The sequence below is a fragment of the Lepisma saccharinum genome, chromosome 29 (assembly GCF_977018435.1).
Source record: "Lepisma saccharinum chromosome 29, izLepSacc3.1, whole genome shotgun sequence".
Taxonomy (NCBI): Eukaryota; Metazoa; Arthropoda; class Insecta; order Zygentoma; family Lepismatidae; genus Lepisma; species Lepisma saccharinum.
This window is the reverse complement of record NC_139257.1, coordinates 18345516-18369445: the sequence shown is the minus strand read 5'-3', so window position 1 is coordinate 18369445 and position 23930 is coordinate 18345516. Positions and strand designations below refer to the sequence as shown.

The following is a 23930-nucleotide window of genomic DNA, read 5'->3' as shown; positions in this document are numbered from 1 at the left end:
AAGTTACGCATATTGAAAAGAATGGACTTAAGTGGCTTGCCTCAGCGAAAGAAGAAATGAAATGTTTAAAGCATTTTGGGGAAAAAATTCGGATGATTTGAAATCAACAGCTGATTCTGGAAGTATTTTGAATGCTGATGACGGATATGACATAAATTTATTCCCATCACGTTAGGATTTTACCCTAGATAAGAATTTTTCTCCACGTCATTAAGTTCAATCAACCCATTACATTATAACATTGAGTTTTGGACACTTTGTGAAGGAATTTTTTATGAGGGACTTTGAAAATGGAATTTCCATGTCAATGTGTCTTGTAAAGATAGAAGATGGATTACTATTCTATGTGCATTTGTATATCAAAATTGAAGGATTTGTATTGTAGAAAGCCATTATTTTACAACCATCTAAACAGAGCCATCTATTGAGGAAATTATGGAACTACACATTTTATTGTGGAATTAAGGCAGTTAATATATTGTTATTTTTCTGATAAAACTAGATGTGTGTGTAAAATGGATTATTCAGGGACAACAGTCATCTGCTGGTCATCCAAACCCATCAAGGTGGTGTAATAGAGTACTGCCTGTGACTACTTTCGGGGGAGGAAAGTTCATGCGTACTGCATGTGTAGATTCATTGGCCGTGAAGACAATCCTATATCTGAGTATTCCTTTCCCTTCAGAAAATATTATTTTTATTTCGATTTTCATTTGGTTTTTTAGGTAATTTTGTCAGTACTTTTTGTCGTTTTTCTTGTATGTTTTAGAGTTCTTTTTCTTCCTTCCCTGTTTTGTGAATTTTAAATTCATTTGCTACCATAGCTTACATACTTATGTTTCCTAACAAGTTCGCCATTAATCTAGCATATGGTGAATGTAAAAGCACAATATTATTTTTAACTGAATTCTTTGGCAATTTATTTTTGAGGTTCCCTTGCTGGCCCCTATTGTCGCTCTAATCTGTGGTTTAAAAGTAAAATTGGTCTCACACACACACACACACACACGAAAATACAGTAATGCTCGCGAAACGATGCTGTCCAACGTGCGAAATCCCGCCCTGAATGGAAGTGAATGACTTCCACAGAAAAATAAAGCCTCATTAGCACATAATTGCCTTTTTTTTGCGTCTGGAGTTTAGACCATCAAAAAAAGGTTTTATGGAAATATTCAACTACTCTCTTTAAATTTATAAAAAGACAAGCTTTCCTTGTAAGATCTAAAATTATATCTAGGTTATATTTTACAATTGTTAGGTTTTTGAAAAATAATTTTAAGGTAATTCCGTGTTTCATTTTCTGGGACTTGTCATGTCATAAACGTCCAAGCTCTATTTAATCATGTTACGTATAATCCTTTCAAGTTCTCGTGGGCGCATGCACTGCCCTCTGTCCGCGGGTTTGGAACACTCTTTACATTGAAGCAAACCTCTATAGTGAACAATGGGTGAAGTCTTGTGTCTATTAGCTCTAGAGTTCGGACATTTGCGAGATACGAACACCCGGGGGTCCTCGGCACGAGACGATATAATTAAATTTCACGCAAAGGATGCTGGGAAAATCTGGTTCTCCGTCGCGGAATCATGGCAGTGTTGCCACATACTATGATTTTCTGATAGTCGTCTTCATTGTATCAAATCATCTTGGAAATCAGTTGAATCGCTCCTTGGAGCGATAAGACCAGAGTTGCCAATCATATTTCGGCTTGGGATTTGTCACTCGATGTTGCCAACTCAAGTGATGGCTCGCAGCAAAAGGTTCGAATCCCGGCCTTGTCATGGGTGTTCCTTGTTGGTGACCCGTCATCAGTGTGATCGCATCATTACCCATCCTCATCTTCGCTATTAGTCACAAGTTGCAGAAAAGTGAAGTTTGATATGATTTGAATTGTAACTCCACATTATGCAGTACTGCACCTACACTGTGAAATTTTAAAATTGTAAATGCTAAAAAAAAAAAATGATCTGTTGGTGTCCAGTAAAGTGCTGCAGCGAGATGATTTCGCTCGAGCGCCAAATAGTTCGTACCGACGACGCTAGATAGCGTACGGAATCGAATATGGATTATGAAGTGAAAGACACAGTGAAATTGAAACTCAAGTAGTTTATTCTACCGTACCAATACAGTGATACCGGGTGGCCAGAATTAAAGTTACCCAACTCAGAGCCCTCTGTAGCCTGTTTGAGGCATCGTAGAACTCTGAAATTTGGTGAATCCACTATGCAGAAAATATAGTTCAATTTTCCGCCACCAGGTTGAAATGTGGCGCTGTACTTCCATGATGGGTTGTACAAATGATCACGTTAAGTGATTTAGCTGAGTTATTAGTTAGAAAGACATTTGTTAGTGGCTGGTTGTTGCGAGAAAATAATCTCTCGTTTATTGCAAGATTGCAAGGTAAAGGCAAATCCATAACCAATTGGAGCAGTTTACATCATTATTACAACCCATCATGGAAGTACAGCCATCTTCTTCTTCCCCATGGTCTGCATAGTGGATTCACCAAATTTCAGAGTTCTACGATGCCTCAAACAGGCTACAGAGGGCTCTGAGTTGGGTAACTTTAATTCTGGCCACCTGGTATGTGAAAATGAAACAGATGATTATGGGCTGGAACTGCCAGGACGTATATTTTACATTATGTGTATACGATTATTGTCATATTAAAATGATATTCCATTGTATGGGTGGGGGACTCGAGCGAGTATGAGCGAACGAAACTGGTTCCATACAGTGCTCTAATATCCAGTCTTTTCGTGTCGATTTTGGTCTTTTTCTCAAACGTGTGCTGGCAACACTGCTCCGAAAGCCAGGTCTCGGGAAACAATAAGGTGGGATTTTGTTGGAGGATGTGGGGAAGGGGAAGCGGATCAGCTGCAGAACCCTTTTAGCCTGTCGGGGATAATGGGGAAAGGTTGGACCTGTTGCTCTGTTTGTATTTTTCGTATTTTCTCTTTTCTGCCCATCTGGATGATGATGATGAATTATTTTTAGATGAATGTGATGAAGAAACACCAGCAGCTAGTGGCACATTGTCCATGTTACCGTGTGAACTCTGGCAAACTAACTTTTTTCACTCGTTTTTATGGATTTAGCTTCAATATATGTGCAATTGCTCATTATATGTGCAATTGCTCATTATATGATGCAAACTGTTAAAACAAGCTTCTAATTAGAATTTAAGTAAATTATTTAAATAAATTAAAGACTGGTTCATGTACGTCAGTGATCATTCTCAATCCCACCCTTCTGAAGACAGGGTTTCCTCCCCGATTGTACGCAGGGAGGGCGAGGGAGCCGTAGCGAGGGGCTGTTTAAAAACACGTGATCTCGGTTCCACCGCTGCAAAGAGCGTTGGCGGGAGAACACTGCTTGTTCCTTCCTGCTTTCTGTGCCGCTCTTTGCAGAGGCAGTGTTGCTACCTGAAGGGAAATTTCCCTAAGTGCAGCGAAATCTAGGCCCAATTTTAGGTAAAAAGAAAGATTTTATGAAAAATATAGAAATTTTCCCGAAATTTTTAAGTTTTCGGATTTCTGTTTTTCCTTTAGTTACTTGCATGGTGTTTTATTTCTGCAACATGTAATTAATCTTGATTGAGTGTATAATAAATATGTATGTACAATAAATAAGAATTGTTACTGCAAACCATGTCAAATTTTCACAATAACCCACTGCTCGCAGTGTTCGGTGGTGACCAATCGGGCGTGGACCAATCGCTGCACTCCACCACCGAGCTGGCACGTGTTGCTCGAAACTGGACATTACTTGATGATGCCGAGATGTGACATGGACGTCCAAAGAAGGGCGGGTGAGGGTGAAGGGCGAACCGTTCCGTCGACACCTGTGGAAATTGGCGTCGTTATAGTAACAGAAATTCAGTCAGTGTAACCAAAGTTAAAAACTGCGTTAGATCGAAAAAAGTTGAGTTTAAAATACAGAAACCATGTGGGCTATGTTTTTATTTTCATATTCTCTCCAAAGAATCCACAGTTTTCAAAATTCCAAAGAAATAGTTTTTGTTACAAAGTTTTTGTATTTTTGTTATTTAGCGTCACTTTTCTGCCACTTTTGGCTAATCGCGACGATAAGTATGAGTGATGATTTGATGAAGCTACATTCTCAAAGGACACCCGTGCCCACACTGGGATTTGAACCCGGGAACTTCGGAGCCGAGATCTTAAGTCGATTAAACGTGCTCGTCCAACAACATGGCCACACCTTATATTATTTGGCTAAAATTTCCCCTAACTTCTAAAGCTCTTTCTTGTAATTGTTAATAACAAAATTAACTATGCGTTTCTGTACATATCCCCAAGGATATAATCATAATTATAACAATTTTGGGATGAATGTGGCTATTTCTTATTAATTTATAATAATCCTATTGTACAATAATAATCATAACCAAGGTCATTATCGTTATTATTATTTTTACTATTTAAGTTTTGTCATGGATGTGACCCCCGCCCCCCAAAATATCTGGCGACGCTTGTGCGTGATGATAAACGATATCTTTCTAATTCTCGGTATTGACATTTTATTCTCGGCTTCTTTTCTCGAAGTAATAGGTATTAAAAAACCATAAACAAACTATGACTACATAAATCACATAGTACAATAATTTCCAAGCTATTTTTACCTAACCAAACACTGAAACATTCCATTACATATATGAGAATTGTCAAGGAATATTATGGATGGTAAACTCTCAACTTTCTTGCAACACGCCACTAGAGGGGTGAATCGATTGAACAAATGACAATCACTAAATAGAATTTGCAAGATTAGTTTGTAAATCAAATTGGAGAACTTATTGTAGCTATTTTAGTTTCTTCATTGAATTTTTAATGATTCGCCTGCTTGTATCCATAATAACGCGAAGAGAGTACTTTCGAACTCTTCGGTAGGTGGCTCTAGTTGTCGCGTACGCACGAATTGCATTCGCTAGGAATGAAAGTTTGCGATCCTGGTTTATTTCTGGAATTGCTTCGTTATCTGTGCAAGAGCAGGACAGGAACCCCTTATTAGATTGCTCTGTGGTCGAGAATGGATCTATTTGTAGAAAGGAAATTCGGTTTCGTTCGCTCTCTAGTTGGGCAAACGCTTCGTTCAAAGAAACAAAATCTGATTTCCTCTTGTGTCCGGATTTCCTTCGTTCTCTTGTTTAACGAGACGAGCTTCACTGTCCATTGTGACATAGAGAAAGATACCCCCGTGACGTCACATGGAAAAAAACAGGGGGACTGATTGTGACGTGGAAGAAACAAGCAAACTCGGCGTTGCGTGTTTCTTCGCGACTGTCTTTTGTTTCTCTCATCTCTCAAATTAGGTGTCTGTTGCTTTTGATGCTCTGGAAATTAGTTGATATTGTCGAAAAATGTTTTACAGATCAAAACATTAATAGAAACATAGAACGGTATCAGTGTTTATCTAAATCCTGAAGAAAATACCCTTGTACAGTGGGATCCATAAGTATTACCGTGCAAATTATCCATGACTATTTTCATTAATTTTTATCTTACATCCTGTGTGTTTTTAAACGATGAATTTTTATGTACGCTGGTGCAGAAATACGCTGGTGCAGAAATTGTCCACAGCTTGTTTTGAGTTGTCTAATTCTCGAAGCTCTTATTGGGTCAAATAAAGTGCACGAACATGGTGATGGACAATTTGCACAGTAATACTCATGAATCCCACAAGTATGGGTCGGCAAATTGTCGATGACTATTTTCATTAATTTTTCTGGGTCATCCTACGATTTTTCAGAGCTTGTTTTGCGGTTTGGTTCATTTCTTGAACGTGGAGCAAAGAGAATAAACATGGGGATGGACAATTTGCTTAGTAATATCAGGCAAATTGTCCATCGCTATTTTTGTTTCTTATTATTCCATGACCTGTGTTGTTTGAAGGAATCTGTTGATGAGAAGTAGATTTTGTCGTCTGGTTATTGACGATTGTATTTTAAATCATATTGTGGAAAACAGACTGAATGACGATGCTGATCGACTATTACATATTACTTTTGCCGTTATTTGTACGACGGTTTTGTCCGGTACTTGTGCTTGTGATCGATCTGCGAGACAAAAATCGATCAAGGACTGACATATCGGTACATCGTAAACCAACAGATATGAAGATTTAAAACATACTGAAATTTATGACCTCGAAAATGTTATTGTTTCAACTGGACTGTCAGCACAGCATGTCTCTTGCAGTCGAAATAATCATCAATCGCTTAATTTTTGATGTTGTGGTATTCACCTGTTCAAATTGTGTAAGCGTAAATATGAATTATGACTTGTCAGCTTGACGCTATATTTATATTTTCTACCGATTCGGCCATTTGTCCGTTGTTTATTTATTTGAATTGTTGTTCTAAGTCCACTCTATGCACAGGCTAATCGGGACTGGACTTACAGTTTAAAGTTGGATCCGAACCAATGTTCAATGTGCCTCTGCCGGGTAACGAACCAGGAACCCCTTGATTACAAGGAATTTGTCAGTTGTAATCGACAATCGAACCAAATGAGTGTGTGTGTGTGTGTCGGTTACTCGAGAACTGAAGCGTACGTACTACATATTAATTCGTGCTTATCTCAGGAGTAAGTAAAGCTATAGAAGTTAAAATCATTGACTCGACAGGCCTTTAAAATGACCAAATTAATGTGTTAAAAATATTTAACACAGCACACAAACCCCACAGATGAGTATGCTGGGTTTGAGTCCAACCACCAGTGCCTCGTTAGCATGAAAAATGCAATCCAAGGTGTACTACGTAGTAGGGAGGTCGATATATTTCAGCTTCAACGTGCAGCCAATAACTCAATTAATAATAAATTCGTGTCGGAAAAAAATAAACAACCTGCTTTTTCGCAAGATTCTAGAGCACCACACCTCATGTACCAAATGGAAGTCCACTGTCAAATCTATTCATCTTATTCGGATAAGCTATTGTACGAAACGAAAAGTCAAGATTTTAATAGGGCAAACTTTTTACTTAGAGGTATTTAAATGGTATCACATTGTAGCAAACGTTTTTTATAACCTGATAAGTTAAAAATACAATGTGAATGACTGAATTAGTCACTCCTTTCTAAAGAAATAAGGAATTCAGCATGTGGTGCCACCTTTTGGACGGCATTAAAACTAAAGTTTCTCAGACTGGCTACAGGATTCTTCGGTGCCAAATCTTGCAATATATAATTAATAACAGAGCAGTGTGTGTCTGGAAGCTCCCTATTCGCTGATAGAGGGAGAGGAGAGAAGAAAAGGACACATAAAGATAGAAACGGAGAGAGAGAGGAAGAAATGAGAGAAACCGGAGGAAATAATGAGAGAAAGAGGAAAATAGGTGTAAAGAGAGGAGGAGACAAAGGAAGCTGGGTGGAAGGAAATGATGAGACAAAGGAAGATAGGTGGAAAGAAAGGGTGAGACAAAGGATGATAGGTGGTAGGAAAGGAGGAGACAAAGGAAGATAGGTGGAAAGAGGAAGAGACAAAGGAGTATAGGTGGAAGGAAAGGAGGAGACAAGGTAATATAGGTGGTAAGAAAGGATGAAGAGAAAAGAAGGAGAAGAGGGAGGAGAGATGGAAAGAAGGGAAGAAGACGAGAAACAGGTGGAAAAGAATGGGAGAAAAGAATGGTAAAGATTGATTGATTGATTTGATCTTTTAAGTCCACTTTTTGCACAGTAAGGCTAATCGGGACTGGACCTACAGTTTAAAGTGGGATCCGAACCACTATGTGCCTCCACCGGGTATCGAACTCGGGACCCCTTGATTGCAAGGCGACGACGCTACCACTGCGCCATCGGGGAGGCCCTGAAAGAAAGAGAAAGAGGGAAGAAGGCAAAGTAACAGCCATGGCCAACGAAACAAGTTTCACGCGAATCAAAGAAGAAAGAAGAGAAGAAGGAAAATATGAAACGAGAGTAAACTTTTCGAATGGTTCAAAAGATCTAGAGCTAACCAATGTCAGCATTGAGCACTTTGAAGATGAAAGAATACGACTTCATTTCGACTTTGGTTTCGGCTGATTAGGTGAGTCGGAAATCTCAATTACGTGTAGGTCTAGGTCTATATTTCTATATTGAACATGATTACCCAAATCCCTGTGGGGGAGTATGAATTATCTCTTGAATAATCCCTTTTGAAGATGACACACATCTTCACCATAGCTACACAAGTCAATTGTTTTACGGATTAGACAGTGATTCGTTGCTTAGGAAGAAGGGAAATTCGAAATCGAAACACGCTTGAAGGAGCCTCTTGCCCATTGTTGCTGACGTCAGCAGGCGCCTCGTTGAATTCTCTTCCTCCAGAGGGCCTGTAGAATGTAGATAACACGGCGGGGTGCATGGAGAGCTTCAAGAGGAAAAGCTTGGCATTTCTGAAGTCTACAGTGCGTGAAGTGTAACTTGTCCTGTTCCCGCCAAACTGTGACGCTGGGGCCGCCATTTTGAACAACTGCTGTAACGTTTTCGTCGTCGGCACACTGTAGCATTGTCCGTATTACATCTACAATCTGCATCTTTCAATTGTCTTATTCCATTGTCATATAAATCCCGAACTAGTTCGCGTTCGGACCAGGGTTCCTTGTCTGGTATTGATACTTGGGTCAGTATCCATCCACCCTGCCAATTTTTAGTCAAGGTCACGGAAACATCCTGTATAGTATTTGAGCCTATTTCTACGAGGGGATGCTGAAAAGTTCGTAGCCCGACGTAGAAGGAATGCACTTGGAATGATGAAACTTCATAGTTACTCAACATACTCCCCTCGAAGCTCAATGCACTTTCTGTGCCGGTGCTCCAACTCTTGCAAACCTCGTTTCTCCATGACAATGCCCCTGCCCATCGAGCAGCAGCAACATGATCATCCACCCTATTCCCCCGATGTGGCTCCATCGGACTACTTTCCTTAGCTCAAAAAACACCTGAAGGGACGCCATTTTGGCTCAGATCAGAAAGTGCATTGAGCTTCGAGGGGAGAATGTTGAGCAACTATGAAGTTTCATCATTCCAAGTGCATTCCTTCTACGTCGGGCTTCCAAATTTTCAGCATCCCCTCGTAATATCTAGAAAAATCTGCTCGTATATTCATTGTCACTTCATTTATGCTTACAGCATAGATATTCTGTACCCCTCCATGAGAAATATTCTAGATACGTCTATGTTCGTGGTTATACCTTGCTGAAAGAATACACCGTGTTGAAAGGTGGAGGGAGCTCGGTTGGTTATTCATATTCCGTTCGGGTCCATTTTGAACTTCGTAACGAAGCGGCCGATTTGCCGAGAACCCACACACGTCACGTCTCGCAGGACATTATCTCACGCCAGTCAAGGGTGGACTTCGAAACCAATAAGTAACTAGTTTGCCAATGTTCTAGTTGTGCAGAGGGAGATACGTCACTTCCTGCTAGCGCCAAGGCGGGGAAATGCTGTTAGCGTCTTATTACACGCGAGCAGTGTTGCCAACCTGGTAAAAATGTCACTATAAGTAGTTTTGGGCTACATTTTGTGCACGGATTTTCTTCAGTGGAGGCCAAAACGTGGAGATATATTTTTTTATTTAATTTCAGGAAATAACAAAGTACTATAACGTGTTAGAAAATAATGTAAAATTGAAACATTTGCAGTTTAAATAGGCATGATTTTTTTAATTCCTAAAGTTGCAATCAGTATTAAACAATACGCTTCTTGTTACATGAGTTTTTTTGTTTTTTGCAAAGTGTAATGTTTAGTCAAAGTATACTAAGGGAAATATACGGGGCAGTAAATGATAATGGACAGTGGCGTATAAGGAGGACCGATGAAATTCGAACACTCTACAACAAAACATATATAGTTTCCGATATAAAAAGCATGAGACTGAGGTGGCTGGGACTTGTGGAAAGAGGTTGCTGGAACATCTGGGGAAAATGCCTGAAGACAGAGCGGTTAAAAAGGTCTATAAAGGGATACCAGGCGGGAGAAGATTAAGAGGAAGGCCAAGGAAAAGATGGTTGGAGGATGTTGAGGAGGAACTTAGGATGTTGGGGTGCCGTGCTGTTAGCGAACGTGCTCTTAGCGAACACAGTCTTATTTGTCCTTGAAACTGGTCATCATGCAAGTGTTGCCAGTGATAAGCCAACTTGCGTGGAGAAACACCTCAGTGGCTGACCTGACCTGACTCACCCCTGATCATTCTTCAATCGGGTCTTTCTTGTCGCCATACGCGCCGACTCCATGGGGCTTGGGGGGGGGGGCTCGAGCCTTCCCAATGTTATCGATGTGGGGGCAGAGCCCCCCAAATAATTTTGCTTAAGAGAATCTAATGTATTATTTTGCTTCTCTTGTAAAGTTTACTCTGAATTGTGCCACATGAACTTAACTTTAAATACACATTTGAAATGTTCTAGACCATCAACTTGGGCGGGGGGGGGGGGCTATGACCAGAGACAGCAAAACAAGACTTATCACTAGAGCCCGGAAGTTTGGCAAAATGCCTCTTTTTATCTACTGCATATATTGATAACATTTTTCCGGATATACATTTTTTATGTTGTTTCGAATGTTTTAGAAGCCTTTTCATTTTGCCTATTTGGGACCCCACTGCCTATTTTTAATTATAATGCATTTTTTTGCCTTTTTCAATGAAATTGGACCATTTTTTTTAAAAAAAGTGTAAGTATATATTATTTTTCTCCCAAAAAACGTTGTTGGCATTAATTTTTCTTCCGTTTATTATGTGAATAATTTTCGCCTTATTTAAGTAATATTGAACTCACGCATGTTTCAACATTGCTGAAGGAGAAAAGTGTGAGAAAAAAGTATTTCATGCTGAGTTAGGATATTGGCTTTTGGTTAACATTTCCTTGTGCATGATTGACTGCTGAAAACCTGTTGCAGAACATCTGCACAATTATGTCATCGTCCAGCTTCCTGTCAGGACGTTATTGACAAGAAACAGCACTAATGCCCAAAGGCCTTTACATAAATTCCAAAATCAAGTTCTCTATCTTTAGTTTAGTTCTGCACTTTGGAGGGAAAGGATCGGGTAGTTGTCATTATGCCGAAATTTAGTGTACCATTAAGTGGTAAGTTACATGGTTACGTGCGTGAATTTGGTGAAAATTGAAATACTCTTCCCAATGTAGATTTTAACATTTTGCAAGAAATTATAGATAAAAGTAAGCGACTTCCAAGTGTGCCTTTTTTTCGGTTTATTTTGCCTTTTTCATTTTTAGTGCCTATTTTCCACATTATAAATGCCTTTTTGCCTGCCTATTATAAGAAAAATAAATGCCTGAACTTTCGGGCTCTACTTATTACTATATACTAAGTATATAATTGTGAGTATTGTTAACATTTTTACTAAAAAGAGTTTCAAAACACGATGTGCATGAACTAGGGTAGTGGATGGGACGTTCGGGCTACAAATGGCTCTCACATGACATTCAGAACGAGATCATTGATACATTAGGGAGATCTGTTTTGCGCTCCGAGGTAGCAGATATTAAAAGTCTGGAATATTTTGCTATTATGGTTGACGAAACTTGTGACATATCCATCCGTGGACAATTAATATCCTGCATTCGAACTGTAAATAAAAATTTTGATATTTTTGAGGAATTCTTGGGCTTTTACGAGATTCCGAACACTGAGGCCAAAACTTAAAAAAGGAAGGGAGGGAGTCATTCATTAATTTATTTCAGTGATCAGAGGCCCCCCCCCAATAATTTTGACAAGTCGGCGCCCTTGCTTGTCGCACAACAATTTTGCTACCTTGTGTTCTGACGTCAGACGAGGAATGCCTACGAGGTTAGGTTAGGTTCCATTAGCATAACAATGAAAAATTATTATTTAGGCTAAGAGAAGTATCACTGGCAACACTTGCATGTTGACCACTTTCAAGGACAAACAAGACAGGGTATGTGTGTTCGCTAACAGCACGCACCTGCAAATCCTTTCCTTCCGGTGTTCGCTACGAGCACGGAATCAGGTTAGGAGTAAGTCTATTGAGAAGTAGTAGAAAAGTCAAGGCCCTTTAAGGGCTGTAGCAGCGAAGAAGTAAGTAAGTAGGTCAAAATATGGGGGAGCCCATCCCTTATCAGCAGTTGCCATCTAAAGGTGAAAACATTTGGAGGGGAGTTGAAGCCCTGAAGATGATTTTCTCAGTACATTAATCCTGCTAAGTAAATAAAATTCCTTAAAATTTTACTTCCTTAAAACTAAAAGTTAAAACATACAAAACAGTAATTCTGCCTGTAGTATTATATGGATGTGAAACTTGGTCCCTTACATTGAAAGAGGAACATAAATTGAGAGTATTTGAAAATAGGATCCTTAGGAAAATATTTGGACCTAAAAGGGATGAGGAGACAGGCGAGTGGAGTGGAGAAGGTTACATAATTTAGAACTACACAATTTGTATTCATGTCCAGATATTATTAGAATAATTAAATCAAGAAGGCTTAGGTGGGCAGGCCATGTGGCACGAATGGGAGAGGACAGGATTCTTGTTGGGAAACCTGATGGTAAGAGACCTGTAGGAAGACCAAGATGAAGATGGAGGGATAATGTTGAGATGGACCTAAAGGAATTTCTTAGGGATGGAAAAGAGTGGATTAATCTTGCTCAGGATAGGGACAGGTGGAAGGCCTGTGTTGCTTCAGTCATGAACCTTCGGGTTTAAGAAGGCTAGAGAGTTAGTTTACCACTAAACATTATTTAGATAAGATATTTGTAGAATTTCGGGTGGTGGTAAGAATAGCGTAATGAATCAAACGAAATTTCTCACCAGTCGTTTTCCAGAAGGGGGAGCACATCGCCCCCTCTGCCCTATCACGATTGTTATGAAATACGCCAACAACAACTTAATACACATGTCTTATGTTCGTAGTTTCGTTACAGTTACAATTTGTATGATACGTAGCGTAGATACTTCTGGTCGATTTTAGGAATTATACTGAAGCGTAGATGGCAACACTTCACGCTAGCCTTCGGTCACGTTAAGTGCACAAATGAGATGGGGATTCCCCGCCGTGGACGACTCTGGGGTTCTGTTCACGAAAGGTAATATCCGACCACTCCATCCCACGTAACTCTCAAAAGACAGGGGCGGGGAGAAGTTTTGACTGGGGGGGAGGGGTCATCCATTATGAATCATTTGTCTTCTTCGGAACGTCCCTTGCTCGTTTTTCAGATGCTTTCTACTTTGTACAAATATTCCTGTAAAAAAATTATCGGGATTGTAAGTTCGTGTAGCAGGGTTGTGGAAGGTCCAGGAACTCATAAATTCTAATGGGTTCTGTTGGATTCCGGTGCAGGACCGGAACCTTTTCCTCGCATAATTTAAATTCGGTCCAAGTTGCGTATTGTTTCATTGAAAAAAGGTTCCTGGACCGAATTTAAACTCAGCCGGAAAAAGGTTCCTGGACCGAATTTAAACTGAACCGGAAAAAAGGTTCCTGGACCGAATTTAAACTGAGCCGGGGGAAAGGTTCCTGGACCGAATTTAAACTGAACCGGGAAAAAGTTCCTGGACCGAATTTAAACTCAGCCGGAAAAAGGTTCCTGGACCGAATTTAAACTGAACCGGAAAAAAGTTCCTGGACCGAATTTAAACTGAACCGGAAAAAAGGTTCCTGGACCGAATTTAAACTGAGCCGGGGGAAAGGTTCCTGGACCGAATTTAAACAGCCGGAAATAAAGGTTCCTGGACCGAATTTAAACTGAGCCGGGAAAAAGGTTCCTGGACCGAATTTAAACTGAGCCGGGAAAAAGGTTCCTGGACCGAATTTAAACCGAGCTGGAAAAAAGGTTCCTGGACCGAATTTAAACTGAACCGGAAAAAAGGTTCCTGGACCGAATTTAAACTGAACCGGAAAAAAGTTCCTGGACCGAATTTAAACTGAGCCGGAGGAAAGGTTCCTGGACCGAATTTATACTGAACGGGAAAAAAGGTTCGTGGACCGAATTTAAACTGAACCGGAAAAAAGGTTCCTGGACCGAATTTAAATTCAGCCGGAAAAAAAGGTTCCTGTATCGTAATTAAATTAATCTGCTAAAATAGTTCCTGGACCGAATTGAAATGGATTACAGATAGAAAGGTTCTTTGCGGTTCAGAACCCATTTACGCTTGCTGATTTGTCTTCTTTTTTTTTTTTAATTAAGTCTCTCCTCTCTTTATCTATCTTGCCGGTTCCACCTGCAAAGCGTTGTGTGTGCAACTTCTACCACCGCCGTAGATATAGGCAACACACAGAACGCCTGGCAGGTAAGAGTGTATTTCAGGAACTAGGTGTCCCATATTTTCTTGTCGATGACTGTACGCGCGTGTGTGTGTAGTAATATTGTTCAAAATGCCATACATACTACATGGAGGCTTGGGTAACGTATACAGTTAATACGAAACGTTCAACGAGTCTGCAGTATGTCGCAGGAAGCTGTAGAGCAAAGCAGTGCGCGCTGCTGAAAACGGCTGGTGTCCGCCCCTCCATGCAATCCCTTGCCGTCTCAAACGTTCATTGGTCGAGTCATTTCAAGTCTTTCTCTTTCGCTTCCTCTAGTTATTCCAGGAACAGAGTATAGTTTTATTTTATACTCTGTCCCGTGTATCTTTGGAGTAAGCGAACGGGAACAAGTCTCTGCGCAAGTAGTGATGCGAGACGGCTCCACCAATGAACACACGAGAGGGAACGGGATTGCGTGGTGGGGAAGCGACTGCAGTTACAAGCCATCACAGCAGCGTGCACTGCTTAGCTCTGCCCTCTCGATGCCCCCTTCTCTGCCGCTATGCGCGGCCGTGCTTCATAGATTCCGGGGATGGAGTATAGTTTTTAGTATTTCTGTCTCATTGAGTTTCATGACGTCACTTGTGTGTGTACTGAAGGGTCATGTCTTCCTTACAGGGCCGCTCCCGAAGCCTGACCCACATCGACTCTTTGGACCCCGGCATGCTCGTGAAGGCAGAAGACATGGACAGCAGGTCGGAACCCGACACGTCACAGGACAGGCTCATCGTTCCATCGGGGGACCCCCAGCAGCGACGCAGGAAGCTCTCCCGCTCACAGGTAAGACAATTTCACTTAGTTTTTACACTAGCCGGAGTTGTTCTCGCCGTCCAATAGCGTGAAAGCGCGGGAGGGTCTCAAGGACATGCTCGTTTGACTGGCTGTTATATCCGCCTCGCGTGACGCATGGGAACGCATCGTAAGGGCCGATCACAGTGCCACAGCGTATCTGGTGCGGGCAAAGCAGGAAACTATGGCGCTGCTGGTATAGGAGCGTAAACGTTTAGTTTTAATTTGAATTTGACTGGTCAGAACAAGTAAATTGCGGTACAATCGGAGCAATAATACTGTTTTATTTCTTCGTTTTCTCTTCTTTTCTCTTTTTTCCTTTTTACATCATCTCCCTTTTCCTGTCTCTTGTTCCGTCTTGCCTTTCTTTCTCATTATTCGTTCCCCTTTTTGTCTATCACACCTTTTATCATATTTTCTTTTCTCCACCCCTTCGCTGCTTTGTTCCTTCTCATTTTCTATTTTTCCTTTCTCAATTATCTCTCTTCCTTCTTTCCTATCTCCCTCTTCCTTTTTCTTATCTGTCTTGCATTACCTCTGTTTTGCTTCAATCTCTCTTTCAGGTCGCTTGTACAAGTTGGTTGTACTATTCTACAGAAAAGTAAAAGTTGTCTCTGAAGATGGGGATGTCATTTTGTAAATATTTCTATATTTTCTAACTGTATTTGTGGATTAAGGTTAGTCATTCTAGTAATATACAAGTTGCTTCATGTGGGGCACGTTGGGAAATGGGAAAATTAAGAGAGGAAGTGGATGCCAAAATGAGGAGCATTAAATACTGGGCAAAACTGGTCACCATGGAGGGGGGAAATTTGAAGAAACTCTGTGTACACTCACAGATAAAGGGGAGGGGGGTAATGGGAGGCAATGGGTAGCAAAAATAAAGACGGAATTATACAGTGTAGGGCTAGGATGGATGTGGGAAGAGGGAAAAGAGGGGAGGATTGATACGCAGATGCTAGGGGCCATACGTGCCAGGCTGGAAGATATTACCAAACAGAAAATTCTGACAGAATGCGACGCAAAAATATCGTTAACATCAGCGAAAATAGTGGATACGGATAGAGAATGGGGAAGGAGGAACTACGTGGCAAAAGAAAGGTCAGGTTTGGCCTGGTTGAGACTGGGGGATGGGCACAAGTTAAACTAAAACGGGAGGACGGGAGCGTAGAATGCCCGCTATGTGGGGAAGACGAGACGAAATTTCACATTCTCCTCCAGGGCAAAGAAACAGGGGAGGCAAGACAAAACTATATCAGGGAAATGAATGAAGATAACATTGAGAATACAATGACAAGCGTTATTAGGAGGGAGAGACCGAGAGGGGGGGAGGCGCAAATAAGGAATCTGGGAACTTTCTTACACTACGCCTGGGTAAAGAGAGCAAAGAAGCTCAGTGGAGATAGCGAACATGTGTGAAAGGGGGGAGGGTTGCTAAATAAATAAATTAATAAATGTGAGAAAATTTAGGAATCACTCAGGTAACAGTGCAAGTATAAGGAAAGAGTTGAAATGAAATAGTGTTTGTGAACTCCCAAGCAGTGTGAAGGTGGAAGCAGACTAAAAGGAGGAAGGGTGTAGGGAAAGTGCACGAAAATTTTTCACTTGTATGGTATGTATAGCTGTAAAGGCTCATACTTGAAATAAATTCTATTCTATTCTATTCTGTTCTATTCTACAAGTTGCTTGTACAGAAGAGTAACGCACCGAATTCCTTTTGTGCGCTTCGCCCACGCCCGTCTCGTCCACGGAATCGTGAAGGCGACACAAGAAAATTGAAGCAGATGGTAAAGATGTGCCAAGAAAGCGATTACAAATACCAAGGAAACGAGAAGAGTAAATTTCAGCCTTTTCTCCGCATCACACTGAGAGGAAAATAAAGAAATATAATAATTGAGATGCAAGTGCGTTCACTCAGTCGCTTTACGACGGACAGTCAAAAGGGTACGTCCCTTGAGAGAAGTGAAGAACACTTACGCGATGCTCCTTTGTTTGACATTTGGTCGCCAAGGAGACGAGTCCATTACCGCCACTTGAGGGAGGGAAAGGTGATCCTCTTAGCCCCCCGAACGTCAGAGTGCTACCCTGAGGTAATTTGCCAAGAGATCGAAGGGTGAGAGACAGCAGTGATCCACCTCCTGCGTCCAATGGCGATGCCTTTGGTTCTCGAGGCACATTTCGTCCAAAGAGCGGGTATCTTAAATTGTATCCTTGGTGCACCCTGGAAATCGAACCCGGGCCAGTCGAACGAAAATTAATAACTACCCTAATGCTTTACATATATCTTTACTTTTTCCCGGGTCAAGAGAGTGACGTGGTTCTAGAGAAAATACCCTTGTTTCTTCGTTTCCCTATTTTCTTCTTTTCTTTAAATTGTTAGGTTTCTATAGCTAGGATTGTGATGAGCTTAAAATTGCCAAAAAAGTGACCTTTAAAAAATTCATTTATGACCAAATACATGCAAGAAAATGCCCTATAAACTTAGAAAAATGACCTAAAAATTCTGAAAGATTTGTGAAACAAATTTATAAACTACCAAGAGAAATTGAAATTACAAATCAACGTTACAGCATCTATCACATGTTCATTGCGTATGGTAGTACAAGTAAGAAAGTTCACTTTTTGTCATCTTTTACACTTTAAGTACTGAGTTGCAGTACACAACGAAAATCATTTGCATATTTTCAAAAGTGAATGATTGTCGGTTGTCGGACAAGAGAGCCTTGTACACGGAAAAATTTCTCTCAACTTCCACCGACACAAGAGGAGCGTACTTGAAATGAACAATAGCACTTTCTGTTAAATCACTTTCAATTCCATAGAGTGCAAATTGCTTCGCTGACAAAATGTCCGATACAGAGCACAAAACTTTGTACCCCTTGTTTTTAACAATAATCCGTCTGGCGACAATGTATTTACTGATAGAGGAGGAAATCACATTGTTTGAGCTGAATTGTTGCACAACAGCTTGTGTCAACAATACTGCACAGAATTTCTTTGTTTCTTCAAACACAGTCATTCAGAACTGCGCTGAAGGGAATGAGACGAGAGTCGGGAACCTCTCTCCTTCAAAGGGTTACAGTTGCATGTAAAATGCCCCTTCTTTCACCAAAGTGTAGAAAAATGCATAAAATGACTTTTAAAAGGTCGAAAGATGACTTAAACTGTTTAGAAAGTTTAAAAAATGCCCTTTACTCCAAAAAGGGTCAAAGAATGCAAAAAATACCCTAACAATGTCACGGTATCTAGTGACATGAGAAACGCAGTTCGATATAAATTATTTTTTGTTTATTGATTCATTTTATGTTCAAAATATAAAAGTGTGAGGTATTTTATTTTGTGGATAAACTTGTATCCGAGCCAGACGTCGGGAGTTGGAGCCGGGTCTTTCCTGAGTGACAGCCGCCGCTTAGAACATGACATATTTGCACCAACGCGAAGATAAGGAAAGATTATTTTCGTCGCTACCAGGCTTGAGTCGCAGCGGGCGGGCTAACCCATGTTCACGGATGACCAGAGATATCCGCTGGACCCCACGCCTGCAAGTATCGAAGACGCCTCGGTGACCGAGTTTCAAGACAATGGACACAGGTCATTCGCATCGCCTCCAAAAGCGAAGCCAAGCTACCTGAGCGTGGGTTTCAACGGACGAATTTGAATCTCTTATATATATGCGGTGCTACCATCCCAGAGACAGTTTTTTCCCGGATTTCATAGAGAGAGCATCTCCGCGCTACACTCTCGCGTGATCATTGCTTTGTGTCCGTGAACTTTGTTTCCTTACGTACTGTGAGCGACTTCCAGATAGAGAGTTACCAGTGTGCGCCTTATTTTGGTGAAGATTACGCGGTGATTTGTTTTTGCCAAGCGTGGACTACATAAGGATGGAGGGCTAAAGAAGATAGAGAAGGAGGGGCCGTCGCTCCCCCTGACGCCTGCAACGACGCAGAAGCCAGCCAGACGACGCCAAAACCAAACACAATGCGTAGCCAGCCAGACGACGCCAAAACCAAACACTGCCCAAAGCCCGTTACCAGAGAGAGAGAGAGAGAGAAGGACGTTTTCCAGCTCGACGTTCCAACTGAAGCCCGCTACCAGAGAGAGATGATTGCAGATCGACGTCCAATTGATGCCCGACACTAGAGATATCCCGACCGGCGCGTGACCACGTACACCCGACGCTAGTGACAAGAGGAAAGCCCGAAGTACTAAGGAGGTGCAAGTACAAAAGATCGTCGCAATTATTCTTCGTCGCGATCGACCTTGGAGGACTATTTCACCACAAAGGAACCGTGTGCAAGTCCCGCGTCCAGGAGAGATGAAAGACCACGCCATGTAGCAGAGTCTGGTACAGTATACTTCAGAGGGTCTCATGTCCATGTAAACGTGCGTCGTCATTATCAACACCGTACAGTTAACGCCGAAGTCTCACTTATTAGCAAAGTCACTCAGGAAACCCCGAAACTAACTTCCGTCTCTGACAATTGTTGGTATTGTTGTAAAAAAGGGTTATTTCATGTTCAGATGTTCTAATTTAATTGCCTGCATTCAGCGTTAGAAGCTCCATTTCATTTCTTTAATATTTAGTATAAATTGTCAAAGTGTGCTCCATTTTTTGTGTAACCGACCGCCCCGTCGCGCCATTTAACTTGTCGATAGTTGACTGATGAGTCCTTTTTAATTGTGGAAAGCGTAGTTGTTTTTATTGCAAGGTCGTGTGCGTGAAATAGTATTATTTGTTGCATAGTGGTTTTTAAGGTAATTTTTGCTCGCGCCGACGATTGATTAGTGTATTCCGGCAGCTGGAGCCAATTAAGTTTTTGCATCACTATGTAATTGAGTAGTTGTTCTCATGGGACGAGAGAGGCTTGTGTGTATAACCCCCGTCCGAGAAACTTGTATAATGTCGAGCTTACGACTCGATGCATACGTTCATTCGAACGAAAGATTTAACCACGCCGACCCAATTGTCTTAGTTAACCGCTTTCCGAGGGCTGGCACTTAAGTTAATTTAAAAGAGCACAGGAGCTGGCAGACAAATGCCCTAAATTCACATAAAGGTTTAAAAATTAAAAGGAATGATATGTTAATGAGATCCATGATTTGTATCCATACTTCACATGTAAAAATACCTCATGTGTGTGAAAGAGAGATAGAGTGAATGTTGTGAGAGTGAGGAGGCTTTGTAAACAGTTGTTGATTGCAATATTTTTTCGTTGTTACAATATATATTCACTTTTTTTACCGTTCGTCAGTGTTGTTATTTGACGTTTTTCAGGTACCAGATATTATGCTATTAGTGTTTATATGATTGTTCGAATCTACATATCAAAGGTAAACAAAACAGTGTAACATTTCAAGGTATTAATCTCCGCCTCGCAATAGTATGACAATAAACGACCGTCTCAGTACCGAACTTGATAACTGGACCGTGAGTCACGACCGGTTTCCCGTACACATAACGACGTTTGGCCCCGTGCCGGGGTATGATTGACACGTCATTTCGGGGACCGTGAGTGCACTCGTTACAACAAAGGCATCCGAATTAATTCACTTACATGTAAAACACATTTCTATCTATTTGTGCAATGTTTCTGCCTTACCAAAAAAAAATATTCATTTGCATCAAAATCCTAGCCCTAATTATAACAATGGAAAGATATAACAATGATGTAAGAAAATAATAAACATCCTTTATTTATCCTGGATTCGGACCCAGTATCTCTATTTTCACCCTATAGTAAAAGCTATGTAAATAAAGAGTGTCTCAAAAATATGGAATTTTCTAAACTCGTAACTTGGCAACACTGCTAGGAATGTGGCGCCACGTAACGTGCAAAACGTGAAGTGGTTGCCATGCTGTTCAGTTATCATGGAGCATTAGCCTGCAAAAGCGTATTATAAGAATAACGACAGTGTCTGTGCTGCACGTAGAGAATTTCGGCGACATTATCAACTGCAACGGCATGCACAAGTTCCATCCGCGCATGCAATAGCAAGTTGGGTACGCAAATTCGAGAAAACAGGTTCAACCTTGAAGCAGAAACAAACAGGACGACAACCCGATTCCTGTGGACACGTTCCCAGAAGACTTCAGGCATGTGTACGCACAAACGGTAGCCATCTTCCTGACGTCATCTTCAAAACATGAAGGCCATCTTGTGCAAACATGTTTACAATTAATTGCAGAGTCTGTACTATTCATCTTCATGAATACACTTGCTTCGAAGTTCGTCTTCTTCTTTTATTTTCCATTTCAAAATGTCCCATATTTTTGAGACACCCTTTACTTGTTAAGAATGGACTTTCGCGGGAAAATCGCCCCCTCAATTACAATTTCTGCATCCGCCACTACCCTCTCTTTACGTGTTTTTTTCGTGTGTGTGTGTGTGTGTGCCCGCGTGTGCGTGCGTGCATATTCCTCTCTGTTTTCCTCTCCATCCTGCAAATCCTGCTCTGCCATATATTTATCTACTCTCTGTCTCTCTTCTCTTCGATTTTCTTCTTCCCCTCATATCTCATATCTTGCACTCTATCCATCCGTCTACTTCTATCTCCCTTATTCTTTGTCTTCCTCACCCTTTATCTACTAGTTTCTCTCTCTCTCACACACAATTAGTACAGCAAAACTTCTAACGGACATCTCTGAATCAGTGTTGCCACAATCTGAGGACACAATTTCCCTTTCCAAGGGGCAAAATTTCCCTTCTTGGACGATTTTTCCCCTTCACCTAAACAATTATAATAATAATTATTATTATTAGCAGGGCTGTAGTAACATTTTCGTTGGTCCATGTTCGTATAAATAAAAAAGTTACACAAATTTTTCACTACATGTCAGCTTCATCGCTTTCTGGTCAGATGTCCCAGGTTTTAATCCTGGTAAGGAATCCATTATATCGTTAATTCTCATCGTTACAATTATCAGAAGATACAGAAAAGCGACGTACAATAAACTTAAAAGAAATATAAATAGATACAAGCTTATATTCAAGAGAGCAGAAATAAGGAACAGAAAAAAATAAGAATGTGAATATGAAACTGGAACTTAACTGTAATAATGTAAAGTTAGAAGTCTTAAAATTTCCCTGAAAGTGTGATATTTTTCATCGAAATTCCCTTTTGGCTAAAATTTCGGTCAGAATTTCCCTGCAAAAGGGAAATTTCTCTTCATGTGGCAACACTGCTCTGAATAGCGGGAACCTCTAAATTACGGGCATTATTTAATTCCCCGGCAGAAATTCATGGGGTTTAATGTCAATATTACTTCTCAATAACGGACATTCTTAATAACGGACGCGGACACTGGAAACTACCTCCCCAACGCAAATAAAACTTCTTAATAACGGACAGCCAGAAAGACAACGGTCGCAATTCCTGGAATTCGACACAACAATGGCCAGTATTTCGAACTAGCGCGCATTGTTTCATGCAGAAGCGTACGCAGGATTTCATCAAGGGGGGTGTTATCTCGAAAACTTTCTACAAATTCACATTACCATTGTTTTATTATACTTTAATTAATTAATAATAATAATAAATTAATTAATAATTCTTATAATTAATTAATTAGTTTAATTACTACTAATGCAGCTGCTATTTATGAAACAAATAGCACAAAATTACAATTCTTTTGTTTCAAAATAATTGTCAGGTCAACGGTTATTTGTATATGATAAGTGAGACATTTTAAGTGTGAAGAAAATCCATAAAAACAAGCAAATATATTAAATTTATTGAAATAATCGAAATATGAAACTCATTCAAGGAGCCGCGCTGGTCTAGTCTGACAACTTCGTGGGATATCCGGGTTCGATTCCCGGAATTGGTTGGAATTTATCCAGCCTTGTCTCCGCACCCAGCCTATGGGTATCTGAGAGCAACCTTGGGGGATGAAGGCTGCCGGAGCATGGTGCTGATCACATCACCTGCAAAATAGTTCGAGATCAAGAATCTTTGGGGCCCACCACACCACTATGTGTGACTTCATGGCACGGTGCTATATACACGGGGGAATTTACATTACCTTTACCTATGGAACTCACCCAGGGTGGTGATGAAGCGCGAGAATACATGTTGCTAAATTCCACTGAGTCTATGTTTTCGTTGTTAAGTAAGTTTATAGACATTCCAACACATTTATCCCTTCTAGGTGATTCACAAAAGACTTCTTCGACATTATTTAATGATGTGGATGTAGACTCAGCATCACTTGAGAGTTCACAAGGGGATGTGAAATCAGTACCGGGAAGAACGTTTGCAATAAGGACGAAGCAAGGAATTTTCACAATTCTCGCAAGAGTCACTGCGCGACTTTTTGCAAAAGAAAATTGCAAAATTGAACTTTGCGGCCGCTTAGATTGTGTTTGGAATGTTGTGTTTTTCTTCATGCGGCATGGGAATAATAATCCAAATTATTATTATTATTATTATTATTATTATTATTATTATTATTACTGTCGCAGATCTTTGACTGTGATAAATTAGCCATTTTTAATTTTTTCTACAGCATTTTCCATAATATTTCAAGAGCTCAAGGGGGGGGGTTAAACCCGGTAACCCCCCCTTGCGTACGCCACTGTTTTCATGTTACACCGAACGTATTTCTTTTTAAAAGTGCAGACAGTAGTTATCTTGACTTGAGTAAAATTAAATTCACCGTATGTAGTACAGTGTTTTGTTCGTTGAATGTAGGAAAAAAACATTATGTTTGTAGAGTACGTACTGTAATATGCTTATCCGATTGTGTAACATCCTACACTTTTTTCTGAATAGCGGACACTTCTTAATAACGGACATTTATTTTTCTCCCTGGCCTGTTCGTTATTGAGAAGTTTTACTGTATTATGATAGTCCGTGCGCTTG

General features: G+C 40.6%; 1 protein-coding gene across 5 annotated transcripts in view; it reads left to right on the top strand.

Annotated features, from left to right (window-relative positions):
• Positions 1 to 23930, top strand: part of LOC145981614 (pleckstrin homology domain-containing family G member 5-like) — an 838947-nt gene that overhangs the window by 610716 nt on the left and 204301 nt on the right. For all 5 annotated transcript variants that reach the window (XM_083114983.1, XM_083114985.1, XM_083114986.1 and 2 more), the window contains one exon: positions 14895 to 15056. In XM_083114983.1, coding sequence (XP_082971109.1) covers positions 14895 to 15056 — 162 coding nt within the window. The remainder of the gene's footprint in view (positions 1 to 14894; positions 15057 to 23930) is intronic.